Source organism: Miscanthus floridulus, chromosome 16 (assembly GCF_019320115.1).
Source record: "Miscanthus floridulus cultivar M001 chromosome 16, ASM1932011v1, whole genome shotgun sequence".
Classification (NCBI taxonomy): Eukaryota; Viridiplantae; Streptophyta; class Magnoliopsida; order Poales; family Poaceae; genus Miscanthus; species Miscanthus floridulus.
The window spans coordinates 72,773,926-72,789,291 of NC_089595.1; the positions used below are offsets into that span (position 1 = coordinate 72,773,926).

At 45.4% G+C, this 15,366-nt stretch overlaps 1 protein-coding gene across 6 annotated transcripts in view; it reads right to left on the reverse strand.

Annotated features, from left to right (window-relative positions):
- LOC136514250 (uncharacterized) overlaps positions 1-15,366 on the reverse strand; it is an 83,104-nt gene that overhangs the window by 41,358 nt on the left and 26,380 nt on the right. Inside the window, exons 4-5 of one of the 6 annotated variants that reach the window (XR_010773587.1) lie at positions 2,058-2,168; positions 1,354-1,468 (exon numbers count right to left, since the gene is read on the reverse strand). The exons of 1 other annotated variant lie outside the window; for it this stretch is intronic. Coding sequence is in view for 1 of the 5 variants with exons in the window: in XM_066508235.1 (XP_066364332.1) it covers positions 2,154-2,168 (15 nt within the window). In the remaining 4 variants the exon portion in view is untranslated. Of the gene's footprint in view, positions 1-1,353; positions 1,469-2,034; positions 2,169-2,843; positions 2,944-3,880; positions 4,179-15,366 lie in introns of those variants that run through there. 4 more of the 6 variants (XR_010773589.1, XR_010773588.1, XM_066508235.1 and 1 more) reach the window with 4 other exon arrangements.

Here is a 15,366-nt window from a genome sequence, read left to right on the forward strand (position 1 = left end):
TAGGAACCAAGCCACATGCAAGATCGTGAAGAAACGAGCTCATAGAAGTGAACGGACGCTGGACCGGACGCTGGAAGAAAGTGACCGGACGCTCCGATCAGTGGCTCGGCAACAGCAGGCATCAGCAGCAACGACCAGACACTGAATAAGCAAAATGACTAGATGCATCGATGGCACTGTTCATTAGTCCAGCAACACACTCAGCAAGTGACCGGACGCTGGCGGCAAACCGACCGAACGCAGGACAGCAGCGTCCGATCGAGTACAGAGAGGTTCTAGAGCAGCGGACTTGCGACCAGACGTGTCTGGTGGCAAGTGACCGGATGCTAGCAGTGTTTGATTAGTTGTTCACGGTTCCAACGGTCGGGACGACCGGACGTGTTCGATCAGGACGACTCTAGCGTCCGGTCAGTAGCAGAAAAGCGGGACTTCGTCCCCAATGGCTACTTTCTTAGTGGGCCTTATAAATACAACCCCCAACCGGCCAAATGAGGTGTGTGGAGCTGAGGAAACATATCAAGGGTGTTGATACACCATTTTAGTGATCTCCACTTGCATAATGCTTAGTGTTTTATTAGGTGATTAGCGTAGGTGCTTTGCGAAGTGCTTAGGTTGATTAGACCACTGCTTATGCGCTTGCTCTAGGTTTAGGCCTAGTGTTTAGTGAGGTTTGCATACCTCTTACCACTCGGTGCTTGCGCGTACCATTGTTGTACATCGGAGGGGCTTGTAGTCTTGCGAGATCACACCAACCGAGTTTGTGGTGTGGCCGCCACCATGTACCGGAGGGAACAAGGCCCGCGGCGTTTCGACCGGAAGCTTGATAGTGAAGACGGCGGGGAGCATCCGGGAGAGGCTTGCCAGAAGGCACGTCGGAGACCCACTTGCGCGTGGGGAAGGCCCGAGGCTATCCACGGAGTTACCCGACCAGGAGCTTGGCCCTTGCGAGGGATTCCTTGCGAGGGGCTCCAACGAGGACTAGGGGGAAGCTTGCGCGCTTCTCGATACCTTGGTAAAAATACCGGAGTCGTCGATGGGAGTTTGCATATCTCTACGTTGCTCTTTAGTTTCTGCATTTACATTGATTGTATTACTCCTTTTGCGGTAGAGATAGCAATACACTAGCAAAACTGTAGTTGCACATTTAGATAGTTTATCTTTTGCATAGGTTTTGCTAGGATTAGAAAAAGAGGGCAAAGTTTAGAGTTAGATTTTTAAGTTGCCTAATTCACCCGCCCTCTTAGGCGTCACGGTCCCCTACAGACGTTTCTCGCATTTTCGAAACCATAGCAATGAGTCATCCCTCCTAGTACGTTATTTTAAAGCTTTTGCTATGATTGGTGTATTGTTCTTAGTTTACTTTGCTTGCTTGCTTGTATGTTTCTCTGTGCTTGGTGTTTGCCATGAGTAGAAGAGAACCGTACGTAAGCAGTGGAGATCAGAAGTTGAGTGCACGAAGCTGCAGAAGCTGTAGAATGGAAGATAAAGTAAAACCTCCTCTGAGCAAGTTGCTTTGGGTGTAAAGCAAGTTTAAGGCAAGTATAGCATGGGATCATCCTTGTTGCCCTATACACCTTAAATCACTTAACTCATATTGCATGTGTCTACCTTGATTACCACTAAGGATATCCTAGTCTTTTGTACTTGTACCTTGATACCTTTGGGTTATGCATTGGGTACCTTTGCTAGTGCTCAACTAAAGCCATGATCTTGTAACTTGACTAATGGTATATGCAATAAATATTAAAATATGCTTTTTAGCAACATGGAAAAGGGGGCTAGAGCATTGGGTTGTTTTTATGGTGCTCTAGATTCCTCTCCCTAAGGACTTATTTGTAAGTGATCATCCGGGGCTTACAGTACAACTGTAAGGGCTATATGGCTCTGGCTTTAGCTCAGTATTGATTCCTCTCTGGCTTTAACACCCGGTTTTAAGGACAAAGCCGAATGCACACCATATGTGAGCCCTGGAAATCAAATCTCACATATAGCTACAAATGAAGGGCAGTATCAAATCGCAATGCTTAATATATAGCGAACTTAGCAAAAGAGATAACCTTAGAAAGCAATCAACGGATAGACAACTCTGATCTCCGGGTGCAGACTTCACTCCCCTGGATCCAACTGACTGGTTGATCACAAGCCTAACTCCTTCAGACTCCAGCAGCCTGAGGTGTGGGGGAAATTGCAAGGGTGAGTCCATGTCGAACTCAGCAAATATAGCAACAAGGTAGTGTATTCCATAACCACATGACCAATGAACATGAATAATCAATATCTTAAACAATTAACATAAATGATCATCTTAACAAGTAAAAGTCATCATCTCTTATGTAAGGGTTCCAAGGCCGCTCGTATCCGTGAGCACGGCTAGTATACCAGTTTATTAAACTCTGCGCAGAGATGTACACTTTCACTGTGAGTCGTGATTTGCCCTTTCGCCCGAGGTGATCAGCCTCTTAACCCACTACCAAGGAAGGCCGGCAGGGTTCACTATGAAGCCTTTCAAAGGTTTCGTCTAACCGGGAAGGGCCGCAGGGTCATCGGATATAGGAACCCCCCTTCCAAAAAAAAATAAAAGGCCGCTTCCATAGCTAGGCTCAACAGGACAGAGGCTGTCCTATACCCAACTCGCAGTATCCTCTAAGCCGGCTAGAAAAAAACCTCATACTGAGCTAAAGCCAGAGCCATATAGCCCTCACAGCTGTACTGTAAGTCCCGGATGATCACTTACAAGACGAGTCCTTATGTTGCTAAAAAGTCATCTTGTTTATGTTTATAGCATATTCATTAATCAAGTTTCAAGATCATGGTCATAGAAAGAAAACCCAAGCTATACTTGCCTTAAACACCGATCCTTCGGTAAGCTTTAATCTTCAACGTTTTCTTCTTCTTCTTCTTCTTCTCCAACTTCTTATAGATCACCAACGCAAAACTCACCGACTGGACAAGACCAAAAAGCACCACACAAGCATCCGAACAAACATGCATTGCAAACATAGTAGATTAGAACAATACACCAATCAATAAAAATGTTTGAAAACCAACATACGCATTGCTACGATCACACAGACGGGAGAAACACTCTAACCGAAACTACGATGAACAAGAGACGATGGCCGGGAGTTTTATATTATAAAAGAAAAGACTAGGCACATGGTTTACTTTTAATTACATAGGATCATGTGCAGAATATAACTTAGTCAATTTATATTATTTTTTTTAATTAAACCATCGAGTTCAGTCTAGTCATATTTTATTTTGAAGAATCGTTATAAGCAACAAACATTATTTATGATAAGAATTTAAATGAGATTCATGCCTAACGTGTTTAGACCAAGCATGGTATAAATTAAATATATTCATGTTCTAATAAATCAAATTAACATTTGATATATAAAAGGGGGACGTTAAACCTATATTGTTTTTATTATAAAACTAGTTGCGTGTAGATTAATAAAATTATTATTTGATTATATAAACACTTAAATAGATAACATGGTAAACGTACAGACTATCGGGTACGTCACGTCTTTAGGAAACTAACTCAGAAAGAAAGGACTAAATAAAACAAAGCTAATATGAGAATACGGCCAGATTATACACAAGAGCTTACAGGGAATCGGAGGTGTAGACGAGTAGTTGTTTCTGCATGGCGTAGTGCATGGATGAAGGTACTGGCTTGTGTGTATACAAGCATGCATGGCGCTGAGTTGGAAGCATGCTGGTGTGCTTGCTAGGCAACGGGTTGAGCGGTATATGGATGGATAGCTTGCTTGGTACAGACACTCGACCAAGCCGAGGCAAGATGCAATTCACACGTGATGGACGAGGGAGACATGAACGTGTGCCTGGAGTTCTCACCGATCAAGTTTGATAATGAATCCGACGATCCACGGCACAAAGGCAGAATCGACGGGCGTGGCGGCGGTTCACAAGATAGCGAACAAAGACGATGGAATCAACAATGACCGGACGTGGTTGAGCAGTCTTGGAGCGCGTAGGTCCCACTGCGAGCGGACGACGACGACGAGGCATGGAGCAGCTCAGAGGCAGGGCGGCGAAGGTACTCCTTGGACAGCTTTGGTTGGGCATGGCGGTTAGGATCATGCATGAGGCCGGTGATGCAAGACGAGACGGCGGCGGCGACAGCGTAGGGCTGCGTACAATTTGATTACCTAGATTGGGATTGCAAGGGTTAGGAAAATAGGGCAGGTAGAGGCAAGCCGCCGCAACATATTTATATATAATATACGTCTAAATAAATATATATAAGCTGGGTTGGAATTTGAAAACGTATATAGGTGTATATATACTGCAGGAAGGAGACGTGAACTGCCTGGATTTCTATTGGGCTGGCTTCAAGGTGATATGTTCCGATCGCTATTTGGAAAAGGCCCATACGTGAGGGAGAGAGCGAGTTTGGGATCAGATGCATTAGCTTTTAGAACTAATTATTTTCCAAACGTTTTATTTTTTTTTTCATGGAAAGCTGCCAGAAATCATATCCATGACATCATTTGATGTCAGCAAGCTAGCAAGGACGTCAGCAAGCTAGGAAGGAGGCCATGGCCAGCGATGGAGCTTCGTGGACTTTGCTGAAATCAAAGTGCACGCCTCGGTTTAACTCTGGAAAGGAACATGAAGATAGGATCCAGAGAGCTCACGTAGGGATTTCTGAAGGACGATGAAGGCATGCCGACGGTGTGCTTGGCTCATCTTGCTTTGGGCTAACTCGAGCCATGCATGAACTGAAAACGACGACGGTCGGTGGAGCTCGGCAAGGAGTCGAATTCATCGGTGATGCAACGAAACGGCTCGGCGTGCGGCTACCTGCGAATTCGACGGCGACGTGTGATGAACGCAGAACAAGACAGAGAGGAGGAACCGCGCCTGAAGCTTCTTCACCTTGATGCAGAATACGTCAACGGTCTAGGCAAGACGGCAGGGCAGCAAAGGTCGTCACAGCGGCGGCGACGGCGGCGGGAGCTAGCTAGCAATGTTTGCTCTTAGATATATGTTGGTCATGTACATCCTCAGATCGACTGCTGCGCAGATAGAAACGTCGCCGAGCGATGCAAACTAGGGCATAGACTTGCGGAGGTTGAGGTTACCCTTTTATATATATAGACATAGACATGCCGAGGGGAAACCCATGTACGGATTCGAAACGGTACGTGGCCGGATATATCTCGAACTTGGCATTGATATCAGTTACAATACGATTAAGATGACAAGGAAATTGAGGAGCTGACAGCACGTGGCCATCAAGCAGCGAGACAAGAGAGCAATGAGCAATGGGGCTGGCTCCAAAAATTGTAGGAAAATTCTCGAAGACACTTTTGAACATAATGAACTCAACTAAAGTTGTTTGAGCCCGCGAAAAGATCGTTGCAAAGATCAAGGAAAAATATTAAGCCCAAAGAAAAAGGAATTTAATTCCAGAAAAGGTCGGAAAATTTTCCGGAGAGAAAGAAACATCGCTCTATCATATTTCAAAACCATTTGCACTCATAAACAACAAATGCAACCAGCATGAATGCACAATCCCGCATGTTGCTACTCCTATGATGAATTTTAATTTAAAAAAAATTACTTTTCCTATATTTCATGAGCACAAAAATACATAATTAAATCAATTTAGCTCTATTTGAAAAGCGGCAAATTTTAGGGTGTTACAATTTATACGACAACATTTATGAATAAAATGTGACCAGTTTAACCCGCTTTTGAATCAAAATATAACTTGAATTAATAACCTTCACATGGTTTTATCTAATTGAAATAAATGAAGCTTATAGGTTTTCTTTTATCTATAAATTAGACCATTCGATAGTTGTTTCTTTTATACGTAGCTCCGTTTTTAGCGTTTCTTGCATTTTCGAAACCATAGCAATGAGTCATCCCTCCTAGTACGTTGTTTTAAAGCTTTTGCTATGATTGATGTATTGTTCTTAGTTTACTTTGCTTGCTTGCTTGTATGTTTCTCTGTGCTTTGTGTTTGCCACGAGTAGAAGAGAACCGTACGTAAGTAGTGGAGATCAGAAGTTGAGTGCACGAAGCTACAGAAGCTGCAGAATGGAAGATAAAGTAAAACCTTCTCTGAGCAAGTTGCTTTGGGTGTAAAGCAAGTTTAAGGCAAGTATAGCATGTGATCGTCCTTGTTGTCATGTACACCTTAAATCACTTAACTCATATTGCATGTGTCTACCTTGATTGCCACTAAGGATATCCTAGTCTTTTGTACTTGTACCTTGATACCTTTGGGTTATGCATTGGGTAGCTTTGCTAGTGCTCAACTAAAGCCATGATTTTGTAACTTGACTAATGGTATATGCAATAAATATTAAAAGATGCTTTTTAGCAACATAGAAAAGGGGGCTAGAGCATTGGGTTGTTTTTATGGTGCTCTAGATTCCTCTCCCTAAGGACTTATCTGTAAGTGATCATCTAGGACTTACAATACAACTGTAAGGGCTATATGGCTCTGGCTTTAGCGCAGTATGAGGACCTTTTCCAGCTTGTTAGTGGTTACCTTTATTGGCATAAGAATGGCTTGATGAATCAGGTATAGGACAGCCTCTACTCTTATGTGTATAGTCGTGATGGAATTGTGTCATTCGACAGGGGGTTTCCTAAATCTGTTTGCCGAGTGAATCTAATGGCCCTAACTTGTTAGACGAACCTTTGAAAGGCTTCATAGTGAACCTGCCGACCTTACTTGGTAGTGAGTCAAGAGGTTGATCACCTCGGGCGAAAGGGTAAATCATGACTCACAGTGAAAGTGGAGCCGAGTTTCTAAATAGGTGGTTCTATTCTCCTTCGAACAGAACACATCTTGTCATTTTCGGTGGGCCCATGTGTTTGTCTCTTGACGCTAAAGGTACGAACACTACCAAATGTAACAACGACATTTGTGAAGTGTTTCAACTGGAGCATCCACCTTTAGCATCAAATAGGGGAACACACTTGCATACAGAAAAGAGTAGGCGAGAGTGGGGGAGAGAGAGGATTAAAATATGATATTATGAAGAGTGAACTAAAATATACTTTTTACAAATTCACTAGTTGGACTAGGTGTCCCCTGAGAGGAAGTATGCATGGCCAAAAACCAAAAGTGACCCAGTATCAGTGTTCAACAAGGCGCTCTTCCTTGCTCGTCTGGGCGGGGGATAGGTGGTACCCTATGTGATGCCAGCCCATCTACGATAGAAGTCATGTAAATCCACCTAAGGCACAGACACACATGGGGGTGACTTTAACGTTGGTGATGGTGGCAGAGGAAGGGACATTGGGTGAAGGTTGACGGTACAGGTGGAGGAGCATCATGCAGAGTCGGGCGATGGAGAGAGAGATACGGGATAGGAACTGGCGACGACGGTGGTCAAGATAGGATAGACATCTAGTAGAGCACAGAGGAGACGTAGGTATATAAGGTGTTACTGGGGTGGGAGCACATCAGACTTGGGCTTTGGGTTGTTTGATGGGCCTTTGTATGTGTTTATGTGCTAAAGCCTAGGCTCGCCGAGGTTTGCCTAGGATCTCAGTAGGTGGTTCTATTCTTATTCAAACACTGCACACCTTATCCTTTTTCGATGGGTGAGTGTGTTCGCCTCTTGACGCTAAAGTTAAGAATACTACCAAATGTAACAACGACATTTGTGAAGTGTTTCAGCTAGAGCATCCACCTTTAGCGTCAAATAGAGGAACACACTTGCATACGGAAAAGAGTAGGTGAGAGTGGGGGAGAGAGTATTAAAATATGATATTATGAAGAGTGAACTAAAATATACTTTTTACAAATTGATTAGCAGGATAAAGTGTCCCTTGAGAGGAATTATGCATGGCTAAAAATCAAACATGCCCTAGTACTAGTGTTCAAAAAGGAGCTCTTCTGTGCTTGTCTGGGCGTGCCTCTACGCTGGGCAAAGCGGTACCCCCTAGCGGGGGATAGGCGGTACCCTATGCGATGCTCGCCCATCAGTGATAGATGGCGCGCAAATCCACCTAAGGCATGGATGCATGGGTTGACTGACATTAGCGGCGGTGGCAGAGGAAAGAACATTGGGCGGAGGTGACTGGTTGGGTGGAGGAGCGTCGAGCAGAGTCAGGCGCTACTAGAGGAGATTAGAGGGAGAGAGAGATACAGGACACTAACCGGCGGCTGTGGCAATCGAGATAGGATAGACATCTAGTAGAGCATAGAGGAGACCTAGGGATAGAAGGTGTGAGTGGGGTGGGAGCACTTCAGACTTGGGCTTTGGGTTGTTTGATCGGCCTTTTTCTTCGATGATGTCCAATTGTCTCCAATTTTCCTTTTCTTTTTTAAACATTGTGTGTGTATATGCTAACGCCTAGGCTCTCCTAGGTGCGCTTAGGTTCTAAATAGCTGGTTCTCTTCTCCTTCGAACACTACACATCTTGTCCTTTTTTATGGGCGAGTGTGTTCGTCTCTTGACGCTAAAGGTAAGAACACTACCAAATGTAGGAACGACATTTGTGAAGTGTTTCAACTGGCGCATCCACCTTTAGCGTCAAATAGGGGAACACACTTGCATACAGAAAAGTGTAGGTGAGAGTGGGGGAGAGCGAGGATTAAAATATGATATTATGAAGAGTAAACTAAAATATACTTTTTACAAATTCACTAGCTGGACTAAGTGTCTCCTAAGAGGAAGTATGCATGGCCAAAAATCAAATGTGACCTAGTACCAGTGTTCAACAAGGCGCTCTTCCGTGCTCATCTAGGCGTGCCTCTTCACTGGGCTGAGGGGTACTGTCTAGCGGGGGATAGGTCGTACCCTATGTGATGCCAGCCCATCTGCAACAGAAGTCGCACAAATCCACCTAAGGCACGGACACATGGGGGGAGACTTTGATGTTGTTGGTGGTGGTAGAGGAAGGGACAGTTGGCGAAGGTTGCCGGTGGGGGTGGAGGAGCGTCGGGCAGAATCGGGGGGTGGAGAGAGAGAGATACGGGATAGGAACGGGAGAGGACGGCAGTCAAGACAGGACAGACATCTAGTAGAGCACATAGGAGACCTAGGTATATAAGGTTTTAGTGGGGTGGGAGCACATCTAACTTGGGCTTTGGGTTGTTTGATGGGCCTTTGTATGTGTTTATGTGCTAAAGCCCATGCTCGCTGAGGTTTGCCTAGGATCTCAATAGGTGGTTCTATTCTCATTCGAACACTACACACCTTATCCTTTTTCGATGGGCGAGTGTGTTCGCCTATTGACGCGAAAGGTAAGAATACTACCAAATGTAACAATGACATTTGTCGTGTTTCAACTGGAGCATCCACCTATAGCGTCAACTAGAGGAACACACTTGCATACGGAAAAGAGTAGGCAAGATTGGGGGAGAGAGTATTAAAATATGATATTACAAAGAGTGAACTAAAATATACTTTTTACAAATTGATTAGCAGGATAAAGTGTCCCTTGAGAGGAATTCTGCATGGCTAAAAATCAAACGTGCCCTAGTACTAGTGTTAAAAAAAGGCACTCTTTTGTGCTTGTCTGGGCGTGCCTCTACGCTGGGCGAAGGGGTACCCCCTAGCGGGGGATAGGCGGTACCCTATGCGATGCTCGCCCATCAGCGATAGATGGCGCGCAAATCCACCTAAGTCATGGATGCATGGGTTGACAAACATTAGCAATGGTGGCGGAGGAAAGAACATTGGGTGGAGGTGACTGGTTGGGTGGAGGAGCGTCGAGCAGAGTCGGGTGGTGGGCACTACTAGAGGAGATTAGAGGGAGAGAGAGATACTACCCTAGTAGTAATACTACCGTGTAATCCTACTATGACTCTACATTGTAAACCGACTAGAACTCTAGCCTCCTGACTATATAAAGGAGGGTGGAGTTCCTAGACAGATAGAAAAAACAACGTAACACAACACTTTACAATCAATCCAACGTAAAGGCTAACGCCAACTGGATGTAGGGCTATTACTCGATCACGATCGAGGGCCCGAACCAGGATAAATCGACTGTCTCTTGCATTTACCGTCGAGTTCTGCATACGCTGAAGCCCGAACAAACTGCCCCGGGATCCCCCGTGGTAGGCTATCGGTGGTGAAACATCGACAGAGACCTAGGGATAGAAGGTGTGAGTGGGGTGGGAGCACTTCAGACTTGGGCTTTGGGTTGTTTGATGGGCCTTTTTCTTCGATGAAGTCCAATTGTCTCCTATTTTCCTTTTCTTTTTAAACATTGTGAGTGTGTATGCTAACGCCTTGGATCTCCTAGTGCACCTGTGTTCTAAATAGGTGGTTCTCTTCTCCTTTGAACACTACACATCTTGTCCTTTTTGATGGGCGAGTGTGTTCGTCTCTTGACGCTAAAGGTAAGAACACTACCAAATGTAACAACGACATTTGTGAAGCGTTTCAACTGGAGCATCCACCTTTAGCGTCAAATAAGGGAACACACTTGCATATAGAAAAGAGTAGGCGAGGGTGGGGGAGAGAGAGGATTAAAATATGATATTATGAAGATTGAACTAAAACATACTTTTTACAAATTCACTAGTTGGACTAAGTGTCCCCTGAGAGGAAGTTTGCATGGCCAAAAATCAAATGTGACCTAGTACAAGTGTTCAACAAGGCGCTCTCCCGTGCTCATCTGGGCATGCCTCTACGCTGGGCTGAGGGGTACCGTATAGCGGGGGATAGGTGGTACCCTATGTGATGCCAGCCCATCTGTGACAGAAGTCGCGCAAATCCACCTAAGGCACGAACACATGGCAGTGACTTTGACGTTGGTGGTGGTGGCAGAGGAAGGGACAGTTGGCGAAGAATGCTGATGGGGGTGGAGGAGCATTGGGTAGAGTCGGGCGGTGGAGAGAGAGATACAGGATAGGAAGTAGCGATGACGGCGGTCAAGACAGGATAGACATCTAGTAGAGCACAGAGGAGACCTAGGTATATAAGGTGTTAGTAGGGTGGGAGTACATCAGACTTGGGCTTTGGCTTGTTTGATGATCCTTTGTATGTGTTTATGTGATAAAGGATAGGCTCGCCAAGGTTTGCCTAGGATCTCAATATGTGGTTCTATTCTCATTCGAACACTGAATATACCTTATCCTTTTTCAATGGGCGAGTGTGTTTGCCTCTTGATGCAAAAGGTAAGAATTCTACCAAATGTAACAACAACATTTGTGGTGTTTCAACTGGAGCATCCACATTTAGCGTCAAATAGAGGAACACACATGCATACAGAAAAGAGTAGGCGAGAGTGGGGGAGAGAGTATTAAAATATGATATTGTGAAGAGTGAACTAAAATATACTTTTTACAAATTGATTAGCAGGATAAAGTGTCCATTGAGAGGAATTATGCATGTCTAAAAATCAAACGTGCCCCAGTACTAGTGTTCAAAAAGGCACTCTTCTGTGCTTGTCTAGGCGTGCCTCTACGCTAGGTGAAGGGGTACCCCCTAGCGGAGGATAGGCAGTACCCTATGTGATGCTCGCCCATCAACAATAGATGGCACGCAAATCCACCTGAGGCACGGACGCATGGGTTGATTGACATTAGCGGCGGTGGCGAAGGAAAGAAAATTGGGTGGAGGTGACTGGTTGGGTGGTGGAGCATTGAGCAAAGTCGGGCGGTGGGCGCTACTAGAGGAGATTAGAGAGAGAGAGAGAGATACAGGACTAGAACCGGTGGCGGCGGCAATCGAGACAGGATATACATCTAGTAGAGCATAGAGGAGACCTAGGGATAGAAGGTGTGAGTGGGGTGGGAGCACTTCAGACTTGGGCTTTGGGTTGTTTGATGGGCCTTATTCTTCGATGATGTCCAATTGTCTCCTATTTTCCTTTTCTTTTTTAAACACTGTGTGTATATCCTAACACCTAGGCTCTCCAAGGTGCGCCTAGGTTCTAAATAGCTGGTTCTCTTCTCCTTCGAACACTACACATCTTGTCCTTTTTTATGGGCGAGTGTGTTCGTCTCTTGACGCTAAAGGTAAGAACACTACCAAATGTAACAACGATATTTGTGAAGTGTTTCAACTGGAGAATCCACCTTTAGCGTCAAATAGGGGAACACACTTGCATACAGGAAAAGAGTAGGCGAGAGTGGGGGAGAGACAGGATTAAAATATGATATTATGAAGATTGAACTAAATATACTTTTTACAAATTCAATAGTTGGACTAAGTGTCCCCTGAGAGGAAGTATGCATGGCCAAAAATCAAACGTGACCTAGTACCAGTGTTCAACAAGGCGCTCTTCCGTGCTCATCTGGGCGTGCCTCTTCGCTGGGCTGAGGGGTACCGTCTAGCGGGGGATAGGTGGTACCCTATGTGATGCCAGCCCATCTGTGACTGAAGTCGAGCAAATCCACCTAAGGCACGGACACTGGGGGTGACTTTGACTTTGGTGGTGGTGGCAGAGGAAGGGACAGTTGGTGAAGGTTGCCGGTAGGGGTGGAGGAGCATCGGGCAGAGTCGGGCGATGGAGAGAGAGATACGAGATAGGAACTGGCAACGATGGCGGTCAAGACAGGATAGACATCTAGTAGAGCACAGAAGAGACCTAGGTATATAAGGTGTTAGTGGGGTGGGAGCACATCAGACTTGGGCTTTGGGTTGTTTGATGGTCCTTTGTATGTGTTTATGTGATAAAGGCTAGGCTCGCCGAGGTTTGCCTAGGATCTCAATAGGTGGTTCTATTCTCATTCGAACACTGCACACCTTTTCCTTTTTCAATGGGCGAGTGTGTTTGCCTCTTGATGCAAAAGGTAAGAATTTTACCAAATGTAACAACGATATTTGTGGTGTTTCAACTAGAGCATCCACCTTTAGCGTCAAATAGAGGAACACACATGCATACGAAAAAGAGTAGGCGAGAGTGGGGGAGAGAGTATTAAAATATGATATTGTGAAGAGTGAACTAAAATATACTTTTTACAAATTGATTAGCAGGATAAAGTGTCCATTGAGAGGAATTATGCATGTCTAAAAATCAAACGTGCCCTAGTACTAGTGTTCAGAAAGGCGCTCTTCTACGCTTGTCTGGGCGTGCCTCTACGCTGGGTGAAGGGGTACCCCCTAGCGGAGGATAGGTGGTACCCTATGCGATGCTCGCCCGTCAACAATAGGTGGCGCGCAAATCAACCTATGGCATGAACTCATGGGTTGACTGACATTAGCGGCGGTGGCGAAGGAAAGAACATTGGGCGGAGGTGACTGGTTGGGTGGTGGAGCGTCAAGCAGAGTCGGGCGGTGGGCGCTACTAGAGGAGATTAGTGGGAGAGAGAGATACAGGACAAGAACCGGCGGTGGCGGCAATCGAGATAGGATAGACATCTAGTAGAGCATAGAGGAGACCTAGGGATAGAAGGTGTGAGTGGGGTGGGAGCACTTCAGATTTGGGCTTTGGGTTGTTTGATGGGCCTTATTCTTCGATGATGTCCAATTGTCTCCTATTTTCCTTTTCTTTTTTAAACATTGTGTGTGTATATCCTAACGCCTAGGCTCTCCAAGGTGCCCCTAGGTTCTAAATAGGTGGTTCTCTTCTCCTTCGAACACTACACATCTTGTCCTTTTTGATGGGCGAGTGTGGTCGTCTCTTGACGCTAAAGGTAAGAACACTACCAAATGTAACAACGATATTTGTGAAGTGTTTCAACTGGAGAATCCACCTTTACCGTCAAATAGAGGAACACACTTGCATACAGGAAAAGAGTAGGCGAGAGTGGGGGAGAGAGAGGATTAAAATATGATATTATGAAGAGTGAACTAAATATACTTTTTACAAATTCACTAGTTGGACTAAGTGTCCCCTAAGAGGAAGTATGCATGGCCAAAAATCAAACGTGCCCTAGTACCAGTGTTCAACAAGGCGCTCTTCTGTGCTCATCTGGGCGTGCCTCTTCACTGGGCTGAGGGGTACCATATAGCGGGGGATAGGTGGTACCCTATGTGATGCCAGTCCATCTACGATAGAAGTCGCGCAAATCCACCTAAGGCACGGACACATGGGGGTGCCTTTGACGTTGGTGGTGGTGGCAGAGGAAGGGACAGTTGGTGGGGTGGAGGAGCGTCTGGCAAAGTCAGGCGGTGGAGAGAGAGATACGAGATAGGAACAGGCGACGACGGTGGTCAAAACAGGATAGACATCTAGTAGAGCACAGAAGAGACCTAGGTATATAAGGTGTTAGTGGGGTGGGAGCACATCAGAATTGGGCTTTTGGTTGTTTGATGGGCCTTTGTATGTGTTTATGTGCTAAAGCTTAGGCTCGCTGAGGTTTGCCTAGGATCTCAATACGTGGTTCTATTCTCATTCGAACACTGCACACCTTATTCTTTTTTGATGGGCGAGTGTGTTCGCCTCTTGACGCTAAAGTTAAGAATACTACCAAATGTAACAATGACATTGTGAAGTGTTTCAACTGGAGCATCTACCTTTAGCGTCAAATACAGCAACACATTTGCATATGGAAAAGAGTAGGCGAGAGTGGGGGAGAAAGTATTAAAATATGATATTATGAAGAGTGAACTAAAATATACTTTTAACAAATTGATTAGCAGGACAAAGTGTCCCTTGAGAAGAATTATGCATGGCTAAAAATCAAACGTGCCTTAGTACTTGTGTTCAAAAAGGAGCTCTTCTGTGCATGTCAGGGCGTGCCTCTACGCTGGGCGAAGGGGTACCCCCTAGCAGGGGATAGGCGGTACCCTATGCTATGCTCGCCCGTCAGCAATAGATTGTGCGCAATTCCACCTAAGGCACGGATGCATAGGTTGACTAACATTAGCTGTGGTGGCGAAGGAAAGAACAATGGGCGGAGGTGACTGGTTGGGTGGTGGAGCATCGAGCAGAGTTGGGCGGTGGGCGCTACTGGAGGAGATTAGAGGGAGAGAGAGAGATACAGGACTGGAACCAGTGGCGGCGGCAATCGAGACAGGATAGACATCTAGTAGAGCATAGAGGAGACATAGGGGTAGAAGGTGAGAGTGGGGTGGGAGCACTTCAGACTTGGGCTTTGGGTTGTTTGATGGGCCTTTTTCTTCGATGTTGTCCAATTGTGTGTGTGTGTGTATGCTAACGCCTAGGCTCCCCTAGGTGCGCCTAGGTTCTAAATAGGTGGTTCTCTTCTCCTTCGAACACTACACATCTTGTCCTTTTCAATGGGCGAGTGTGTTCGTCTCTTGACGCTAAAGGTAAGAACGCTACCAAATGTAACAACAACATTTGTGAAGTGTTTCAACCGGAGCATCCACCTTTAGCATCAAATAGCGTAACACACTTGCATACACAAAAGAGTAGGCGAGAGTGGGGGAGAGAGAGGATTAAAATAGGATATTATGAAGAGTGAACTAAAATATACTTTTTTACAAATTCACTAGTTGG